The sequence below is a fragment of the Manacus candei genome, unplaced genomic scaffold (assembly GCF_025592945.1).
Source record: "Manacus candei isolate 608988 ecotype Guabito, Panama unplaced genomic scaffold, ASM2559294v1 h1tg000022l, whole genome shotgun sequence".
NCBI lineage: Eukaryota > Metazoa > Chordata > Aves > Passeriformes > Pipridae > Manacus > Manacus candei.
Window position 1 is genome coordinate 4,826,112 of NW_026138070.1, and position 18,910 is coordinate 4,845,021.

General features: G+C 44.4%; 1 protein-coding gene across 6 annotated transcripts in view; it reads left to right on the forward strand.

Annotated features, from left to right (window-relative positions):
* Positions 1–18,910, forward strand: part of RERE (arginine-glutamic acid dipeptide repeats) — a 204,189-nt gene that overhangs the window by 104,737 nt on the left and 80,542 nt on the right. For 5 of the 6 annotated variants that reach the window (XM_051786293.1, XM_051786295.1, XM_051786296.1 and 2 more), the window contains exons 4-6: positions 52–157; positions 1,535–1,631; positions 4,885–4,989. In XM_051786293.1, coding sequence (XP_051642253.1) covers positions 52–157; positions 1,535–1,631; positions 4,885–4,989 — 308 coding nt within the window. Of the gene's footprint in view, positions 1–51; positions 158–1,534; positions 1,632–4,884; positions 4,990–11,220; positions 11,555–18,910 lie in introns of those variants that run through there. The other variant, XM_051786297.1, reaches the window with a different exon arrangement.

Consider the following 18,910-nt stretch of genomic DNA (forward strand, 5'->3'; position numbering starts at 1 on the left):
GGTGTGGTGCGATTTCCCTTTTTAGTAATGCCTTTAGACCTTGTTTTTCAGAGCAAACGGGACCATCTCCTCATGAACGTCAAGTGGTACTATCGCCAGTCGGAGGTCCCGGACTCTGTCTATCAGCACTTGGTCCAGGACAGGCACAACGAGAATGGTAAGTCAGGCTTTCCAGAGCCAGGCCTGCTTTGCCTTGCTCTCAGTTTGAAGTTTTACCAAAGCAAGAACACTTTTGCATAGGGGTGTGAAGCAATCTATCAGCTTGGTGGTGTTTCTCCCCTGCCTGGTTTAACTCCTGTACCCACAGCTGTAATCAGATGCATTTCTGTGATGGATTAAACAGAGATAAGAGAAAACAAACCCAACACTGAATCTTTTGCAGGCTTTCTGTGCTAATAACTGAGTGAAGACCAAATTATCCAAAGGAATTGTGACTCTCTCCTGATTTTTGTGCAGAACTGGGTGTTTTCCATTCCTGCCCCTCACCCCCGTGAATATTGCAGGAAGGGATGGAACTGGAACACTCCCAGCTGCGTTTCCCCTTCTCTCTTTGCAAAAACAAGTGTGATCTTGGGTTTAACAGAAGCAGAAGAAACTTCAGTGTACATATCCCAGTGCCATTTATCTCTTGCCTCCAGGGAAGACATAACATTTGCTTCTGTTCTTACCAGGGAAGTTCCTCGAGGCAACTGTTCAAAATTCTGAAGGTACTCCAAGGTGAACTGTGATGATAAAAGTTGATGATTGAAATATGGAACACAGCAACTTTTCTGGTGCCTGACAGTACAAAGTTGAGCACGAGTTCTCCTTTTAAAGGACATTCTGTGTGTGCTTTTTAGCAAAAGCCCCACAAATCTTAACGTTTCTCTTACTAATTTATTCGAAACTTCTGAGGATGAGATTACAGGCCCAGTGTCAGGCAGGGAGCAGTTTTGATAGCATGGCTGCTTTTTTATGCACTCCTGGGCGAGTGTTTTCGTGCTCCTCAAAGGGGTTATGAAGAAGTCATGGAAAAAGTTGTGTTGTGTTCCAGTTTTTTGTTAACACTCAGAATTTTCGGTGTTTCAACACGAATATCAATATTTACCTCAAAAGCCAGAGGACTAAGCAGTTAGTGCTGTCAAGATTCAGTTGAAGATTTGACCTTAAATATGCAAAACAGCCCAAACCTTATCCTGGAAAAGTCAGTAACAATTTAATTTCCTTATGTCCTTCCACCTGAATTCGTTCCCCCTAGGAGTGAGTGACAGTTTCCAGTGGTCAGTGGATAAATGTGTCATCATTTTTCCTTAAAAGCTCTTTCCCTTCCGAAGATTTTTAGGTATGGCAAGGGAGAATTGATGTATAAGAATGGATATGCCATTCTTACACATTAATTCTCATATCCCATCCTTTACAGGCCACATTAACAGAGTGTTTGTCACCTTAATTAACCTGAGTGTGTTATCTGAGGACCATCCTCACACTTTGACCTGTAAAAACCACCTGCAGACCAGCTAACGAGTCGGGGGGTTGTGTTTGTGCTTTCTGGCAGACTCTGGACGAGAGCTGGTTATCACAGACCCCGTTATCAAGAACAGAGAGCTCTTCATTTCCGATTACGTGGACACTTACCACGCTGCTGCCCTCAGGTGAGACCCTGCGGGCTGAGGGGGGTGAGAGAACCCTCAGTGACACCAGAGGGGATTTCTGGGTTTGTGTGGGGTCATTAACACCCAGCTCAGCCTTCTCCTCCTCTCCCGCGGTAATTAACTGGCGTTATCTGCTCTCAGTCAGCACCGAGCTGTAATTGTTCAGTTTTAATCTCGGTTAATCGATGTTGCTCAGAAGATATTGTTTGCCAGCGTTGCCAGCTGAGGTCATGGCTGGTTCCTGAGGCAGCGCTGCCCTTCCCTGCTCGGGGTTTGATTGCCCTGGTAACGGTGGCATCTCCTGCAGCCCGGACTGCCGGGGTGTCGCCCTGATTAAATTGTGTTAAAAGGCTTTTTCTCCCGGGCCCTTGTCATTGTCACAGCTCAGAGCTCTGCCTGCACACCCAGAGGGAGCTGTTCCTGCTCCCTGCCCTTCCCCGGGGGCTGCTGCTCTTGCTCACCCGGTGTTTGCTGAGCTGTCCGAGCTGAGGGGGACACGCCACCACTGCCAAGTGTTTTCGGAGAAAAACAGCCAAGCGTTATTTTTCAGCTGATTTTCAGCCTGCCAAACATGCCTGGATATTGTCAAAATGCAAATTGAATAATCTCCCTGCTAATAATGCTCAGATGGTGTTTCACCAGAGCCATCTGGAGACATTTTTGTGCTCAGAGTCACTTTGCTGAAGCCACTTTACTTCAAGACAAACTTAGCTCCTGTTCTATTGGGGGGGAAGTCTTTGATTTATGTATTAGACTTCTTTTATAAACTCAGAGCATTCCAGGGGTGTGCTACAAGCTCGTGGAATTCCACAGTGCCTTTGCAGAGTTACAGGAGGTCGATTTGCAATATTAAATGAGCATTCCCAGAGAGCAGCTAGCAGGAGGTTGGCTGTCCTGATGGAACCAAGCTGGAAATCTGTCTGCTTCAACAGAGAGAAACTCAACTGTGTGTCTGGAATTTTCCCTGGGAGTATTTTACCTTCTCTTCTACATCCTTTCTGGTTTTTTATTTTATTTTATTTTTTTTTCTTTTTAAAGAAAAGATAGAAATGGAAAGTTAAAAATGGAATTTACACGTATGGCAAACAAACTAGATAAATAACCTTCTCCCAGTGGACAAGTTGAACATCAGGATAATGGCACGTGGTGTTCTCACTGAGAACGTGGAGTGGGCAGAGTGTGTCGTGATGCATGGAAGGTTAACATGAAATTCTAATTTATTATAATACCAGATGATTCCTCTGCCCTCTGCAAACAAATGGACACAGGATGAATTGATGACAGACTGGGAAATAAAACCAGTGATTGTAACTACCAATCCTCTGCTCCAACAGGTGGAAAAATTTAACTGGAGCAGAGTTGTAGCTCCCTGTGGAAGTGTGTAATAAAAATGATGTGCTTAATTTTACCTGTATGGATCTTTGTGGTGAGTGCAGCACTCCTTGTGTGAAATGCTGTGAACAAGATGTGCTGCTGCCACTGACACAGATAATGCAGCTTAGCTGGCAAATGCTTATTAACTGTCAGCTGAATTATTGAAAGGAAACTCAATCTCTTTCCCCAGAACGCTTTTAAAATGTGAATTTAATGCGAATTATCAAAACAAATCCCCCTTCTCGTTTTCTGTCGTTCTAAATGACTAAACCAGGAAACCAGCAGCAGCCACCGGGGAGAAAATGGGTGTCAGGGAGGAGTTTGGCCTTGAGTGTTTGTGTGGGATGGGTGTTCACACCTTGCTGATGTTCCATCAGAGCCTGGCACGGCCTGGGCAGTACCCAGTGCTCTCTGTGCTTTGCCAGCAAGGCCATGCACTGGGAATTGGGCAATGCCAGGGGCAGTTCTGCAGGATCCCAGTATCGATTTTGGCTTCAAACAGCAGCACCTTTATTCCTCCTTCATCCTCCCAGGGGGTGTTTCCCTCACCTGCAGCAGGTGAAGTGTAGGAGAGCTCACCTTCCCAGGCAGTTCTTAGCTGGCTGTTGACTGGGAAAGCCTTTTTAAAGTGCTTTACCCTGAAAAGATTAGGAAGGGAAGCAAGTCCAGCATTTCAGCTTCCCCTGTGCAGTCGTTCAGGGATGCAGTTTTTCAGGGATGCAGTTGTTCAAGGATGAGGTGTTTTCCCAGCTCTGCTGAGCAGCCTGGGCAAAATAATGATTATTGCAGGCAAAAATAATGATTCATCTCAGCGTCCTGGTGGCAAGAGCACTTCTCATTCCATTTGGACCAGGACTGGCAAACCTTTAACAGTGTTAAATAAGCCCCGTAGCAGCTTATTTATAACAGTGAATACTGTTCAGTAAATGCAAGGGAGAGGAGATGCTATCAGTCTGCAAAAGAGCCAAGTCTTGTGCTTTGGTTTATTGCCTCGACTCAGGTTTAGATAAAAAGCCCCAGCTCTGCCTCTCTGGCCCATTTGTCTCTGCCTGCTCCTGATCTGATTTACTGAGAGGCAGCAAAGTGGGATGTGCTGCTGCCAGAGCACGAGCAGCTGTGGAACATTAAGAGCCCAACAAACCCTCTAGGAAATGAGAAACAACTTCTTAGAGTCAGTCTGAATGCTCTTCTTAAGGATAATGACTTCATCAGCGAGCTGTATTAAAGAAATTATTAGCAATCTGTGGTGGAACAAGCTAATAAATCCTCAGGTCTCTTTTTTTCCCCCTTCATTTTTTTTAATATGTCTTTGTGTGTTTTACTCTCTTAGGTACAAAAGGAGAAGGGAGAAACTTCTGTCTGTTTGGAATTTGTATTGTTGGGATTGCAGACTTGCTAAAAACGGCACAGCTTTGCTTTTTGTTTGGAGCTTTTATTAAACTGTGGTTTTATTTAGCTTTCTAAATACAAAGCTGACTTCCCAGTCTGACTCCAACAATGTGAACAGTACAATTTTGGAAGATTGAAGTGTAATAAGGCTGTAAAAACTTCGAAAATTAGATATTTTCAGGCTTGTATTTCTAGGTATTGTTCATTAGTCTGATTAAATTTGGGCTCCTTGGACTCTGTGCTGGCTAAAGGAGGATTAATGATTGTTTGGAGAACACCATCTGAGACACTGTAACTGGATTTCCTTCCCTTTCCACCGTGGGAAAGAATCCACATGGTTATTTGTTACAACAGGCTGGTATTTATGATGTTTTTGGACATTTATGAGAACGAGGATGCCTGTGGCTCATACACAGATTGCAGTGGCACTTAATTAAAATAGCTGTTATTCAAGCAAGAATTCTAATGCCATTTTCCCTCTCTCTTCCAGAGGGAAGTGCAACATCTCCCATTTCTCTGACATTTTTGCTGCTAGAGAGTTCAAAGCCAGAGTGGATTCATTTTTCTACATCCTGGGCTATAATCCAGAGACAAGGTAAGTGAAGTGGCTTTTAAAGGCAACTTTACCAGTGACCTGAGCTGGGGTTCAGTCAGAGGTTGGACTTGATGATCTTGGAGGTCTTTTGCAACCTTAATTCTGTGATTCTATGACAACTACTCGAGGGGAGAAAGGTTAAAAATCCAGTGTGATGCTGATTAAAGGGAATGTAAGGGAGAAGCTCCATCTTTCTGCTGGAGTGTGTGTTTATATAGGAGAAAATAGGAGTAGAAAACAAAGTTTTGCAGTAAATCCTGATATCCAAGTGCATCTCTGGGTAAATAATGTGCTGCTTCAAAACAGCTTCTTAGAAATGTGGATTTTTATTTTTGTTTTAAAGGTTGCAGACTTCAGCAGGAGTTCTTTGCTGTCTCATTGGCTGAATGTACGCCCCTGAAAATACTTTTTACAGTACATTTGCATCTCCTGGCAAGCAAAGTTAAAATTTAGACACTTTTAAGAAATCAAATTGGAAGTTTTTAAGTGTGGGAATTCCTGCTCTCGTGTATGAATTGTCATCCAGGGTCAGCAGCAATTCCTACTCGATGCTTTGCTGACCTAGAGAACAAATTAGAGGTACAGAAAGAACTTCTCTTTGGGAGTCAGTACATATTTGAAGGTGTGTCCAGCTCTGTTATTTCCCAGCTCTTTCAGTCTGCCTGGGATTTGTCCAGCCAGGATTTCTCAGCTGTGTTTGGAGTGTACCTTTGTTGTTTTTTGGGTCCAAACCAGGACTTGTATTTTCTTCATTTATGGAATTTTCTAAACCCAGAGAACACCTTACAAACCCCAGCCTTGAGGAGCTGGTTGTGTAGGGGCATATTTTACTGGAGTAAAAGATGAATTATGTGGAACAAGGCCTGTGCCCACTGAAAGGTGCATTGTTCCTTTCAGTGCAGAACATAATTAGCTGTGGACCTTGATTTCTAGAGGTATTGTTTGAAGTGGGGATTAGATAGGCATATAAACAATAAATATTTGAATTGTTACGTGGTAGGTTTGCTGTTCTTAATGCAGATATGGATCTTTCTGCTTCAGGGCAGAGCCAACCATGACCTGCTTGCAGTTAGGAAGAAATTCCCTGGGTGGGCATATTATTATTATGTAATTGCCTATTTATGAGGCTGCCTGCACCTTATTCTGTACTGTCTTCAACTGTCCTTAACCCTGAGACAGGGGCCTGGAGGAGTGTGAGTTTACTCTCAGTGTAAGTCTCCAGGAGGTCTCTTGGTGGTGTGTGGTGCTGAGCTCTGGGAACGGAATATTTTAAAATAAAACATGTTAAAATACGTTTGTAACATCGTTTGTAACAATGCAAGGCATTTGTGAGGTTTTCATGGTCCACCTCTCTGATATTCAGCACCATCCTTGCCCCCTGTGTTTGTCACTGTTCTTCAGTCTTGGCATCGAGGTTGAATTCTAAGCGATGTGTTTGTATTAGTGTTTAATGGATGATTTCTCTTCTGAAATGCCGTTTATGTGAGCTGTCAGGGTAGTTTTAAACCCCCTTTCTGTGTAGAAGTAGCTGCTAATTCTTCCAGCTATTAGAAAATGACTGAGCCTGAAAAGATCAATACAATGACAAAGCTTAGCACTTAGTGATCAGCTAATTACTCAGCCTGGCCAGCTCTGAAAAGTAGCTTTTTCTTCATTTGGTTGCAGCCAGTTCTTTTTTTTTTATTTTTTCACTCAGGCATGTCAAGTCTGTATTTTGTCTTGGGATGGGGGAGGTTGAGAAAAAGGAGCCAAGTCAAGGTCGCTTGATTATTTTTGACCTGTGTGTTTGCTACTGTTTTACAATGCATGTGGCTTCGAGTTCCCAAGGCCAGATTTATTTTGCTTTTGGAAGGAAAAGTATTGTAAGACACGTTTCGGGATGAGCTGTTGGTGTTTGCCTTTAAAAAAAAAACAAAACCAAAAAAAACCCCCAAACATGAAACAACTTTGTCTTCAGGTTGGTTTGCTTTTCTAAGGTAGTGTTTTATTTCACACGGAGAGGGTGGAAAATGTTCTTGGTAGCCTGAAGTAACAGCGTGTTGTAGATGAGGTTCTGAACGAGTGTGAGCCCCTCAAGTGCCTCGTTGGAATGTGGGGTAGGAAACATCTCTGCCCCAACAATCCTGAGCTGTGGGCTGTGTGTGCAGAGCTGGAGTTCCTCTGGAGTGGTTTTGTGTTCAGCATAAACTCATAAACTTCCCCAGGTCTCTCAGATCCAGCTCAGCCTGGTGGGAATCTGCTTTCTGTGTTTTCACGTGTTTGCAGAGCAACTCAAACACATCCCAGACCTCAAAAACATCCCCAGTGCCCGTGGATGTGGAATAAGAGGCCTTTTTGTTGTTGGAGCACACAGAGCTCAAGGAAAGTTTGTTTTGTCCTTTTTTTGCTGTTTGAAAACTTGCTGGTTGTAGGTTTAGCTGGAGAAATATCAACTGTCATCCTGCTGTTGTTGCTGTTGTCTGGAACTGGTAAAACTGCATTTTGGGATAACTTTTCTTTGCAGTGAGTATCAGGCAGGGTTGTGGGTTTTTTTCCTCCAGATTTCGACAAAAGACTACTCCCAGTTTCAGTAATTCTCACATCACTAAAAAAAAGTCTGATTGTGGAATAAAACCCTCAGCTAATCTTAAAGCCAGAGACTGAGTGTTAACACCTTGAATAGTGTTAATGAAGCCAGTCAGTAGAGCTGCAGTGTGTTCCTGGCTCTCCAGGGTGTGGGATGCATCCACTGAGCTCATCCTGCCAGCTGAGAAAGGAAATTCATTTTACGTGGAGTACTCGAAAATAATTAATTTCATGTCTCTTCAGAGAAGTGACTGCTCTGAACTGACTAATTCCACCAACATGGAATCCCACCACTGCTTCCAGGCCTTCCTTTTGTGCTCTGACATCCTGTATGGGCTTGGAGAAAGCTCTTGGAACTGTTACTGGGGGATGCAGATGTGCCAGATGCTGCTGGTCTGTGTGATGTGCTGGAGTAAATAAAGACAGTATAAAGTTTTGTCTGCCACTGACATCTGTAAATATACAGAATGAAAGGCTACTGAATTTTTTACTTGGAACTAGAAATAACCAGGTATTATTCTACAAACAGTTTTCATGGCCATGAATGCAAATTTCTCCTCCTCAATGCTGTTTTGTGTTGTACAACAAAATAATACCAAACATTTTGGAATACATGTTTTGGGAACTGTTTGTCTGTGGTTTTATTGCACAACGTTTGCTTTTCCTTTATTTTTAATCCTTTGGAGTGTTCTTGGTGGGTGGTGACGTGAGTTAAATGAGTGGTGGGGTGTCTGAGAGGAGTGTCCCCAAGAGTGACATTGAAGGGGACTTTGTTCCTTCTTGTTCTTCATGTTACATTCTCTGGACAGGGATTTCTGTTTAAAGTCGGAATTAAGACCCTCTTTTTCCTTTATTATTTTTCCCTCCCTTCAGTGGGAAGCAGAGTGGGTGTTGTACAAGTTTCAGGTCTAGGAACAGGTGCCAACAGTGTGTATTCTTCCAGGAAGCTGTGGAACTGTGTCAGTGGGATTTTCAGAGCTCCCTCTTCATGTTGCCCCTGTTTAGAAAAAAATTGTAGTTGAATGATCCATTGATATGTGCAACCCAAATGGGAGCAGAGGCCAGGGAGAGCTGCAGAGCTGGGGTTTGCTGTCATCTTGTCTGCTGAATGTTTAGCAGTCAGAATATTTTGATTGTAAGCACATAACAGTGCCTGGGGCAGCGCTAGAGAAATGATCATTATGGGTTTTAAATGTATCCATCCTTATGGCTCAAATCAGAGTTCTTGTTATGCTCATCCTTAGTACAGCACTGACAGTTTCTGCTGTGCTTTGTTTAGATGAGACAATTCCTACAGCGAGTTGCAAGTCCAATTTTTTTTTTTTTTAATAAGTTTAACAGTTTTAAACACAACCATGAATCCTCCTGATGGGAGAAACTGGGGCCTATCTGCATGATGTGCCCGTGTGATGTGGAACAGATGGTTTCTGTAGGTCCTACTGAATTACAGCAAAGTTGGTTTGTGTCACTTGTCTAATAGTGCTCAGAAGGAATTATGGAAGGTGCTGGTTACCCTCACTTTGTATCAGTTGATATTGTTGTGTTGAAGTACCTTGCAGTTGATCCCTTTTAAACAAACAGACAAAAAAACCCTCCCAAAAACTGTGTTTAGAGAAATGGATTAGTAACTTCTTTGGGTTTTTCTCTCTGGCTGATACAAGATTTACTGCTGTCACTGTGACATTATTTCCATGTGTCCATATCTCAATTTATCCCTGAGCCAAGGGGAGCATAAAGCAGAGAGCTTGTTCTCAAGTTCACATGAATTTGAGGGGTCAAAAACCTTAATTGGAACAACAGCAGCAAAAAAATTCAGGAATATATTTCTGCTGTAATTGAAGACTGGATACATTTGGCCTTACAATTGTAATTACTTAAATCAATCAGCTGGTACAGACTGGGCAGCATATTTGGAGTAGTTGTCTTTTTCTGGTCAGATGGTCTCATTCTGAATGTAATATTATAACAGAAGTGAGTTGATGGTGAGTTTATTTTTTTTTTTTAAAACTTTATAAAACTTTATCGTGTTTCTGGAAGTTTTAAATCCATAACCTCGTATAGCTTTAGTATTTAAAAAAAGAAACCCAAACCAACCATAGGAACTTTGATTGTGTTAGTTTTGAATTTTTTTACAAGCATGAGCCAGGCTCCTCTATCCTGGATCTTAGGAAATGGCACTGGATAATTTCAGCAGAGCCACAGTAGCTGGAACATTCCATTTACTGAACATTTAAATTATTATGGCACATTGATTGAAGGAGCCAAACTGTTGGTGAAGGTTCTCAAGAAGGGGGTGGGAGGCAACACAACAAGAAAGTTGTGTATCCACCCATGTTATAACAAATTTTTCTCACTGGATTGTTGTAAGAGAGGAAATCAGGGATTGTTTTGTGGCCTGATCTGTTCTGTTTAATGTATTTGTCTGTCAAAATTCAAAATCTGAGAAACTTTTTGCCCTTCTTTAGCCTCGTGGTAGCTTCAGGCATCTCAGGTGCCTAAAAACAGAGGCAAGAATCCTAATTAAATCATTGTGTGTGTGCTCCAGGGGAAGGGATGTCACCTTCATGTAAATGGGCACCAAAGAATCTGTTTGAAAATCACATTAATATAAACAGGAAGGCCAAAATTGAAGGGTGAGCCAAGAAGTCAAGCCTGGCTCCTCTTGGGTTCACAATGTGTTCACCTGTGTAAATGACCTAATAATATCCCTTAAACTGCTCCCATACATTGCAGGTAGAACATTTTGTGTTCACAATAAATGGACTAATATCCCTTAAATGCTCTCATACACTGAAGGTAAAACATGTTGTGTTCACACGGGGCTGTAAATGAACTAATATCCCTTAAATGCTCTCATACACTGCAGGTAAAATAAGTTCATTTAGCTTGTAAATGAACTGATATCCCTTAAATTTTATCATACATTGCAGGTAGAACATGTGTTCACACGTGTTCATATATGAACTAATATCCCTTAAATGCTCTCATACATTGCAGTAAAATATGTTCATTTAGCTGATAAATGAAATGCTATTCCTTAATTTTCTCATACTTTGCAGGTAAAATAAGTTCATTTAGGTTGTAATGAACTGACATCCCTTAAATTCCCTCACACACTGCAGGTAGAACATGTTGTGTTCAAAAGTGCTCATATATGAACTAATATCCCTTAAATGCTATTGCAGGTAAAATATGTTCATTTAGCTCGTAAATGAAATTATATTCCTTAGATTTTCTCATACACTGCAGGTAAAATAAGTTCATTTAGGTTGTAAATGAACTGACATCCCTTAAATGCCCTCACACACGGAACACGGGTATCTCGTGAATCAGCCGCTCCGTTTTCCAGCACATAAACTGCACGTGAAAACGTGACGCTTCTCCTTTTGCATCCGAGCCTTTTAATTTCGAAAAGCTGATGACGACCTAGTGTAAGAAAGAAAGAAAAAAAAAATAATAAGAAGAAAGAGGCTTCCAGGAGCGCGTTTGGTTCCGCCTCGGGGAGCGCGGGCGAAGCCGCCGCGGGGGCCGGGGCGGGATCTCCGGCGTTGGCCGTGAGGGATCCCCCAGGCAAGGCCCCACTTCCCTGCACACCAGCTTGGCGTGTGTGTGTGTCTGTGTGTGTCTGTATCTGTGTGTGTGTCTGTATCTGTGTGTGTGCGGTGTGTGAGCGGCTCTGCCGAGCGCTCCGAGCTTTATTTACGGAAACAGCGCGCTGGGATTGATCGCGCCGAGCGCCCGGGCGCGCTGAGGGAGGGTCACAGCACATGCTCAGTGCCGGCAGTCCGAGGGCGAAGTTTCTGCGTTCTGCGTGCGGGCTTAGGTCACAGCACAAGCTCAGTGAAAGCTCGCCGAGGTCTCTCAGCCTGCATGTTGCCTCCATTTTGAGTTGGTAGAGTGGAAAAGGCAGAGTTTTTAGCTGTTAACTAGGGGGCTCGGGGATACATCCGAACCCGCAGGCGCCTGTCATAGTCATGGATGATCCATTCAGCCCCTGCAGGTAGGCGACATCACTCCGGCCTCCCCGAAACAGTGGTGATTTTTGCGGTTGTTTGTGACTTTCTGCAATGTTTATGAAAATCATTCCATTGCTGTTGCATGTTCCTCAGAGCCTTGCGATAAATCTCAGCAGCGTTGCTCGCACGGTGCATGAGGGCACTGCCAGGGGGTCCGAGGGGGGCATGGACTGAGACGCTGGAGCTGTGGGGGCTTATTTTTTGGCGTTTGTTTGTTTTTTTTTTCCCTCCCCTTCTCCTGGTGGTGCAGTTGGGATTTCGGTGGTGCCGTCTGCATGCCGGGTCTGGAGGGAGCTGCAGAGGCTCTCCCCGCAGCCGCAGCGCTGCCGGAGGAGCGGGGATTAAGGAATGTTTGGGCCTGTTTTGGCTGCTGTCAGAGGAGGGTCGTGGATCAGCAGCACAATCCATTGGTCGCTCCCAGGATGGGTGGTTCTCCCGGTGATGGAGGGGCAGCGATCCCGCTGACACTTGCTCAGGTGTATTCAGGAGCAGTGCCCAGCCTGGGTCTCTTTGCCTGGCAGTCACATGCAGGTGACACTTGTGCATCTAAATTGCAGCAATATCGCCTCGAGCACTGAGGAGCTTGTGCTGTGTCAGGGAGCAGAGCCGTGTCAGCAGCACCCACGGTGGTTTATCAGGCTGGCAAAACCCCTTTTGAGGCTGGTCAGAATAAAATGTAAGGCTTGGGCTCTGGTCCTAACTGGCTCTGAGGTCCCTGTGGGGCAGCCATCACTGTCACTGCTAAATATAGATGGGTTTGAGAGGACTTGGGTGTGTTGGGAGGAGTAAACATGATTCTGCAGCGTGTTCAGGAGTGTCTGAACAAAACAGGGCTGTCCTGTTGAGATCCTCTGTCAGCCCCTTGCCCTGCAGAACTGACCTCACCCTGCAGGGGCTGGTGCTGAGGGGAAATCCTTCAACCAGGGCAGCTCGTTTGGGAGTTACTGGAGTGTGTGGATTTAAAGGTGGCAGGAGTGTTTGTGCTGCTCACAGTGACATCCCTGCAGTTGGAGAGCAGAAGGCTGGTTGGCCTTTAGCCTTGCACACCTTGTCACTCACCTGCACAGTGTGTGTCACTGGGGGGAGAGACTTTTCACATGGGCAGGGGGTGACAGGACAAGGGAGAACAATTTTAAACTAACAGAGCAGAGATTTAGAATAGATATTAGGCAGAAATTCTTCCCTGTGAGGGTGGGCAGGCCCTGGCACAGGTCGTCCAGAGAAGCTGTGGCTGCCCCATCCCTGGGAGTGTTCAAGGCCAGGTTGGATGGACCTTGGAGCAACCTGGGCTAGTGAAAGGTGTCCCTGCCCATGGCAGGGGGTGGAACTGGATGAACTTTAAGGTCTCTTCCAACCAGAACCATTCTATGATTCTTGTCAGAAGCTGAGGAATGAATGATGAATAAGCCAGCAGAATTTTGCCCACGTTAGTGCCATGTCCATATCTGTATTGTATCCCAAGTTTCATTCCCTTTTCCATTTCCTTTTCTACCTGTAGAGCATAAAAAAATCAAGAACTCCTAGTTAATGTGGGTCACTGGTCACTTTTGCCACTGGTGAAGCAAAGCCCTGCTAATGATGACAGAGCCCAATTCCCTTGAATTCAACCTGGCTGGATCCCTTCATAGTTTAAAGAGGCCTAAGCTTTGGAAACATTCTTATTCCTAATAAAGGAGCTACTGGAATACAGGCAGGAATATGACAGTGCTCTGCAGGGATACAGGGATATGGCACTTGTGTCCTGAACATTTGTTCTAATGTTGACTTAAAAGCAGAAGAGAATGCATTGAGGTATGGGAAGGGTATGAAGCAATCTCCTTTCTGCTGCTTTTCAGTGGCAATTTGTGCCTGCATTTAAGAAAAGTTTGAGAATAATGCCAGTTCTAAGCTTAAAATGATCATTTGGTCATGCTTATTTTTAAAAACTGTGAGATTGATTTACAATAGCACAGGTGGAATAAGTACCTCTAGGTTATAACAGCCACAAAATCTGATTGTTAAGCAGGACCGTTACATTTGGCAAAACAAATACAGCTGGAATAACATGCCAAATGTGTCATTCTTCACTGATCACTTGCACAAGAACTTGTGGATGTGATGTTGGATGTTTTGGCTCCCAGACCTCCCCTTTGCAGGATGCCTCAGGTGCCTGTGCCCTGATGTGGAATCAGATGGTTCCTGCCTCTAGCAAGTGTATGGATATTTGTATTCCCTGTGGCAATGCTCCTCTCACAGCAGACCTTCAGTGCTTTTGAGATCTCAATTCTTCCTTTCCATGTGTTTCAACACAAATGTCTGTCACCTGTGTTACCACCTGTGGGGTTGGAGTTTATAACCAAAGCAGCTCCTGAGGTCTGTGTGTAGTACAGGACCTGTTTTTTTAAAAGAAAAGGCAACAGCACAGAGAAAAACCCAACCTCCTTCTCCCCCCACCTTAAAGAAAACCTCTAAAGCCCACAACCTTCCCCCAGAAAAGCCAAACCAAGAAAACCCTTGGTGTGAGGAGGACTAAGGCTGTGTGATATGAGCAGTCTTGGTACTGGCAAGATCTTTAGTGCCCTGAAAAGCCTCTTTCCTCCCTGGTCAGCCTGGGCTGTGCTCCAGGTGGTGAATTTTAGGTGAATTTTAGGCTGGCTGGATGCCCAGAGGATTCTCCCCACTTCAGGGGTTACTGGTGGGTGTTCTGGTGACTTACAGTGCCATTCCAAAGAGCTGTTGGAAGTCACAAATATATCATGGGAAGTGCTTGTTTACTGTCCTTTGGGTGAAGAAGCAATGGCCCAGTATTTGATGGTTTCTTCCCTTCCTTCTGCCTTCATTTTAGCTTTTTTCAAGGCATAAATCACTCAGATCACCTCTTCCCCCTGCCTTCCATTTCTTCATGCTGCAGTTTGTTTTAATCAGAGCTTTGCATCTCCAGGTGTGTGGCAGAACCAGGGATATCTTCAAGCTTCCTTTATGCTTCACATGCTTCTCACCTTGTTCTTTCTCCCTGTGTCTGCTGTTCAGGGGAGCTGGAGGTTTGTGTTGTTCAAGCAAGAGCCCAAGTGGGGGATCATTGCCTGGGACCTGAGGAAGCTTTATGGAAAAATTACCTGCTAAGGTTGCTGCCCCATTCCACTGTCCTGCCCAGAAACTGAGACTATGATAAAAAAAAATGGTGCCACTGTGGTATTTGTTCTGTTTTAATGGTGCATATTTACTCTGGAAGTGTAAAGGTACTGCCTGGCTATTCTAGAAACTGTGCAGGATAAAGACTTAAAGCAACATCATTCCATGGTGAATTCATTTACATGTTTCCTTATCAGTGTAAGTGTTACTTTTGAATTAGTAACATTCTGGTTCTTTTAAAATCCCGTGTAACCAGATAAAGACCTTTGCACTGTGCAGCTTTGCATCACAACCATGCAAGTTTCCACTGTATGATTTTTCTTTTTGAACTTATGATCAAAATACTGATGTGTTCCTTATTGAAAGGTGAACAAATATTGGAAAACAAGTCTTAGAGAGGTGATCAATGAAATCTGCCAGCAAATATCACCCACCCAGGTAATTCCAGTGTGCAGAGAACACTTGTTTCCTCTGCAGGAACTTGTCTCAGCTGAATTATGGTCCCTTCCATCCTACCTTTTGAGTGGAGCACAGTGCTGAGGACTCTCTATAGGCTTTTTTTTTCCCCCCTCCTATTTAAACATGAAAAATAACGTTATCTTGAAAAGAGCTTTTCCTGTCTGACTCAAACTTGGGCAACTACTTCCTTCTGCAAACAGCAGCACGGGGCAGGACAGCCCCCAACTTCCTGCAGGTTGTGGCTCTGCAGTCAGGGAGCAGGTCTGAGCCTGCACTCAGCATCCAAGTGTTGGGACATGTTTGTTCATTCCTGCTTGACATTGAGCAATCACTGAAAACGTTCCCTTATAAGTTCATTTGCCTGAAATACAGGGTGGGTATTTCACTCAGAACATAAAAGTGCTCCTGCGTTTTTTATTTATTTTTTTTTTAATTATGACCCGCTGTCACAACAGGTTTTAAATGAAACTTCAGCTTAAGAGGGGCTGACCAGGATATTTTTTGAGGGTTAAGACATTTTTTTCTATGAAATGGATTTTAAAATCTTGCTTAAAAAAAAAGGTTTAAGGGCCAAGTGCAAGCTGGACAGGTGAAAATCAGGGAGCTTGTTATTCTTAGATATTTAACTCAGGTATTTGTGGTAGTTGTGGGATTTTTTTGGTTAAAGGTTGAGTGCCCTGAGCCTGCCTGTCCCTTTTGTAGTGTATGAACATGATGTGCATAAGATAATCTTAGGTCAAAACTGGGGCTCCAGTTGGCTCAGTCTCCTGTCTCCCAACAGTGACCATAAGCAGATGCTCTTCCCTGCAATGCCAATCACCTTCAGCTCCTGATAAACTATTTTTTAATCAGCTGAAGTTGGAGTGGAGTAATTTTTGTTCTCGCCCGTTTTTGTCCCTCTGGAGATGGAACAAAATGATCCTTGCCAGATGTTTTTAGAACTGCCTCTGAAGAGCCAGGGTTTCTTCGTCTTGGGTATTGGATTATATGAATTAAAGGATTTAAAAAAAACCCCAAAACTTTCCTTGAGACTTTTGTTTTCCTAACTACTTGAGATTTGTATTAATTTTACCAAAATCATAAATATCTAGGAATTGCCTCATGCTCTCAGTTGATGTAACTGATTATGTGGCCAGTAATAATTTGGTTACATCTCTGCTAAGTGTATAATTGCAGTATATAATCTATTATGTCTATAATGCACATGGTTTTATTTAGTAAAGCCATTGAGTTTCATAAATAACCCCAAGTCTCATCAGATTCATTGTTCAGTGCTAGAGCTTGTTATTGCTTATTAAAAACAAGCAAACAGCCCCACCCCCTGCACATTCTGCCTTTGAGCTGTGTCTTTTCTCTTTTAATCTTTGGTCATATAAAATTAATGACCTCTTCCAGCTGGTGTTGCACACTTCCTTAGCTGACAACGTGTCCTCCCCTGGGGATGGCTCAGTGCACAGGAATCACTGTCCTGGTGGTCCTGGGCTCAATTCCAAGAGCCCTGACCCTCCTCCAGCTGGATTCTGGGGTGGGGAGAGCTGCTCCAGGCTGATAAAGCTCCCAGTTTAATGGTTGAAACTTCTTTTGTGCTGTGAAGTTGGTGTTGGTGACCTGCCCGTGTCGCACCAGGCCGCTGCTTTTAGCAAGTTGGTTTTCCAAACTTTTCTTTCTGGAGAGCTTCAAAGGGATTCAGAAACACTGTTGGAGAGGAGGTTTGTGGCTGAGCCGTTTGGCCAGTTCAAAATCCTTCTTCTGTGGAAGCATCCCTCTAATTTAATTAGGGCTCACCTCATTGCACAGACTCAGGAGTGATTATGCCCCGAGTGGTTCAGTGGGTAGCACAGAACTCTGGCCCGTGTGTGCTGTTTGGGTTGTGGGGTTTTGTTTTGGTATTTTGTTGTGGGTTGGTTTTTTTTTTTTTTAAACTTAATGGTGTCACTGAGTTCTTTTTGAGGTTTGAGCTGTTGCTGGCTGGTGGCAGATGTTTGAGAGCCGGTGGTGGAGAGCACTGAGTGCGTGGTGGCCACAGCAGAGGGACATTAAACCGTGTCTGCTGCTGGGTGTGATGAAGGGAAGAAGAACAGAGTGGGTTCTGTGTGATGCTGCAGCAGTGCCACCTCCCTCAGCCCCTTCTCAGGCATGCAAGTCACTTCAAAAACGTGCAATTACTGCCTAGCATGTCTCCTGCTGAACCCTGGCAGTAAAAAGGGAGTGATGAAAGCAGCAGTGGCACCGTTCCGAAGGTTCCACCTCGGACACGCCATCCCTGACCCCGAAGGTCCCCCTCGTGTGCAGTTCCTCTCAGAACCTGGCAAAGGTCTTCCCTGCTCCTGCTGGGGAAGGACTGACTCGGATTCACATCAAGGGCAGGGCAGAGCTGTGCAGAGGAGTCCGTGCAGAAACCTCCAAGTGCCTTTGGCCCTTGCCCCCAAACTCAGAGTTTTGCTGGGAATTCCCAGCCTTGAATCCTGCCTGGCTCTGGCCATGCTGTAACAGTGGTTGGTGCTGCAAGTCCTGAACCCAAGTTATCCCCAGAGCTGTCCTGCTGTGCTTCATGGCAGCTCCATCTGGGAATTCCAGTCCTTCCTGGCATTGCAGTGCCACGTTTTCATGGACAGAGCTGCCAGTGGTGCCACCCTTGGTTTAAATGGGGCAAGCCTGGTGTGGACAGGAAGGCAGGGGATAAACAGAGGAGGTTAAGCTTATTTCTGGATTGGAAATTGTGCAGGAACTGTTGTGCCCAACCTTTCTTCCTCTTTCTTCTTCCTAAAGCTGGTAAATGAAAGCTCTGCACCAGCCTGTGCTGCCTCCAGTCCCTTCCCATCCTCACCTCTGAACTGTTTTCTCTCAGCGCTGCTGCCTTTGGCCTTGAACCTCCAACCTCCCCTGTTGCTTCAGAATGGGAAGGACAAAGCTTTATTGAACTGAACATCCTCTCTCTTCTCCGGGAGCTGTTGGGAACAAGCCTCTCCCAGATCAGAGCCTGCTGCTTTTGCCCTGCTCTGCCACAGCAGCTCCTGCCTTTTTGATATTCCAGCACAGGCTTCCATCTCCTCTCTGACCAGCCCCTGTTTACTTTGCAGAACACAACGTTGTCATGGCAACAGGTTACTTTTCAAAGGGAACATCTTGTCATTATATTTAATCCACTGCAGCTGAAGAGGACTGAAATATTAAGTTGTTGTTGCTATGGATACTGCTTTGTTACAGCAGTTTCTTTTGTGTCACATTTCATATACAGTGTTGGCTGCTTTTTTTCCCCCTTTCCCATGGAATAAACACAGGATGCCATTCCATTCTCCTTGTAATTGCTCTCACCAATATAATTTAGCTTAAAACCTACAGTGCCTTTTAGTTTCCGTCACGAGAATTTTCTTTTCCATCTGAAACCCATTCCTGGGGACGTGGAACCAGTGAAAATTATGGAACAGCTTGTGTGCCCTGGCAGAGCCATGGGCTTTGTGCCCTTTGACAATCCAAGTGGGATGGAGAGCAGCCTGCCCAGCAGCTTCACTCAGCCCTGTCCTCACCTTTGGGGCAGGGGAGGGTGTGAACATCATCAGAAAAGGGTGATGGGAAGGCACCACAGAACTGTTTCTCTCCACATTTCACGTGGGAAATGGTTGGATAACCCCACTGAGTTTCTGTGGGAAGAGATGGGAGCAGAAGTCTCATCCAAAACTTTGGTTTTAACTTTGCAGTTCCTTACAGGATCCTCCAGCCCTGGTTATTAAATGCTGTATTTATCATATTCACTGTGGTGCAACTGAAGA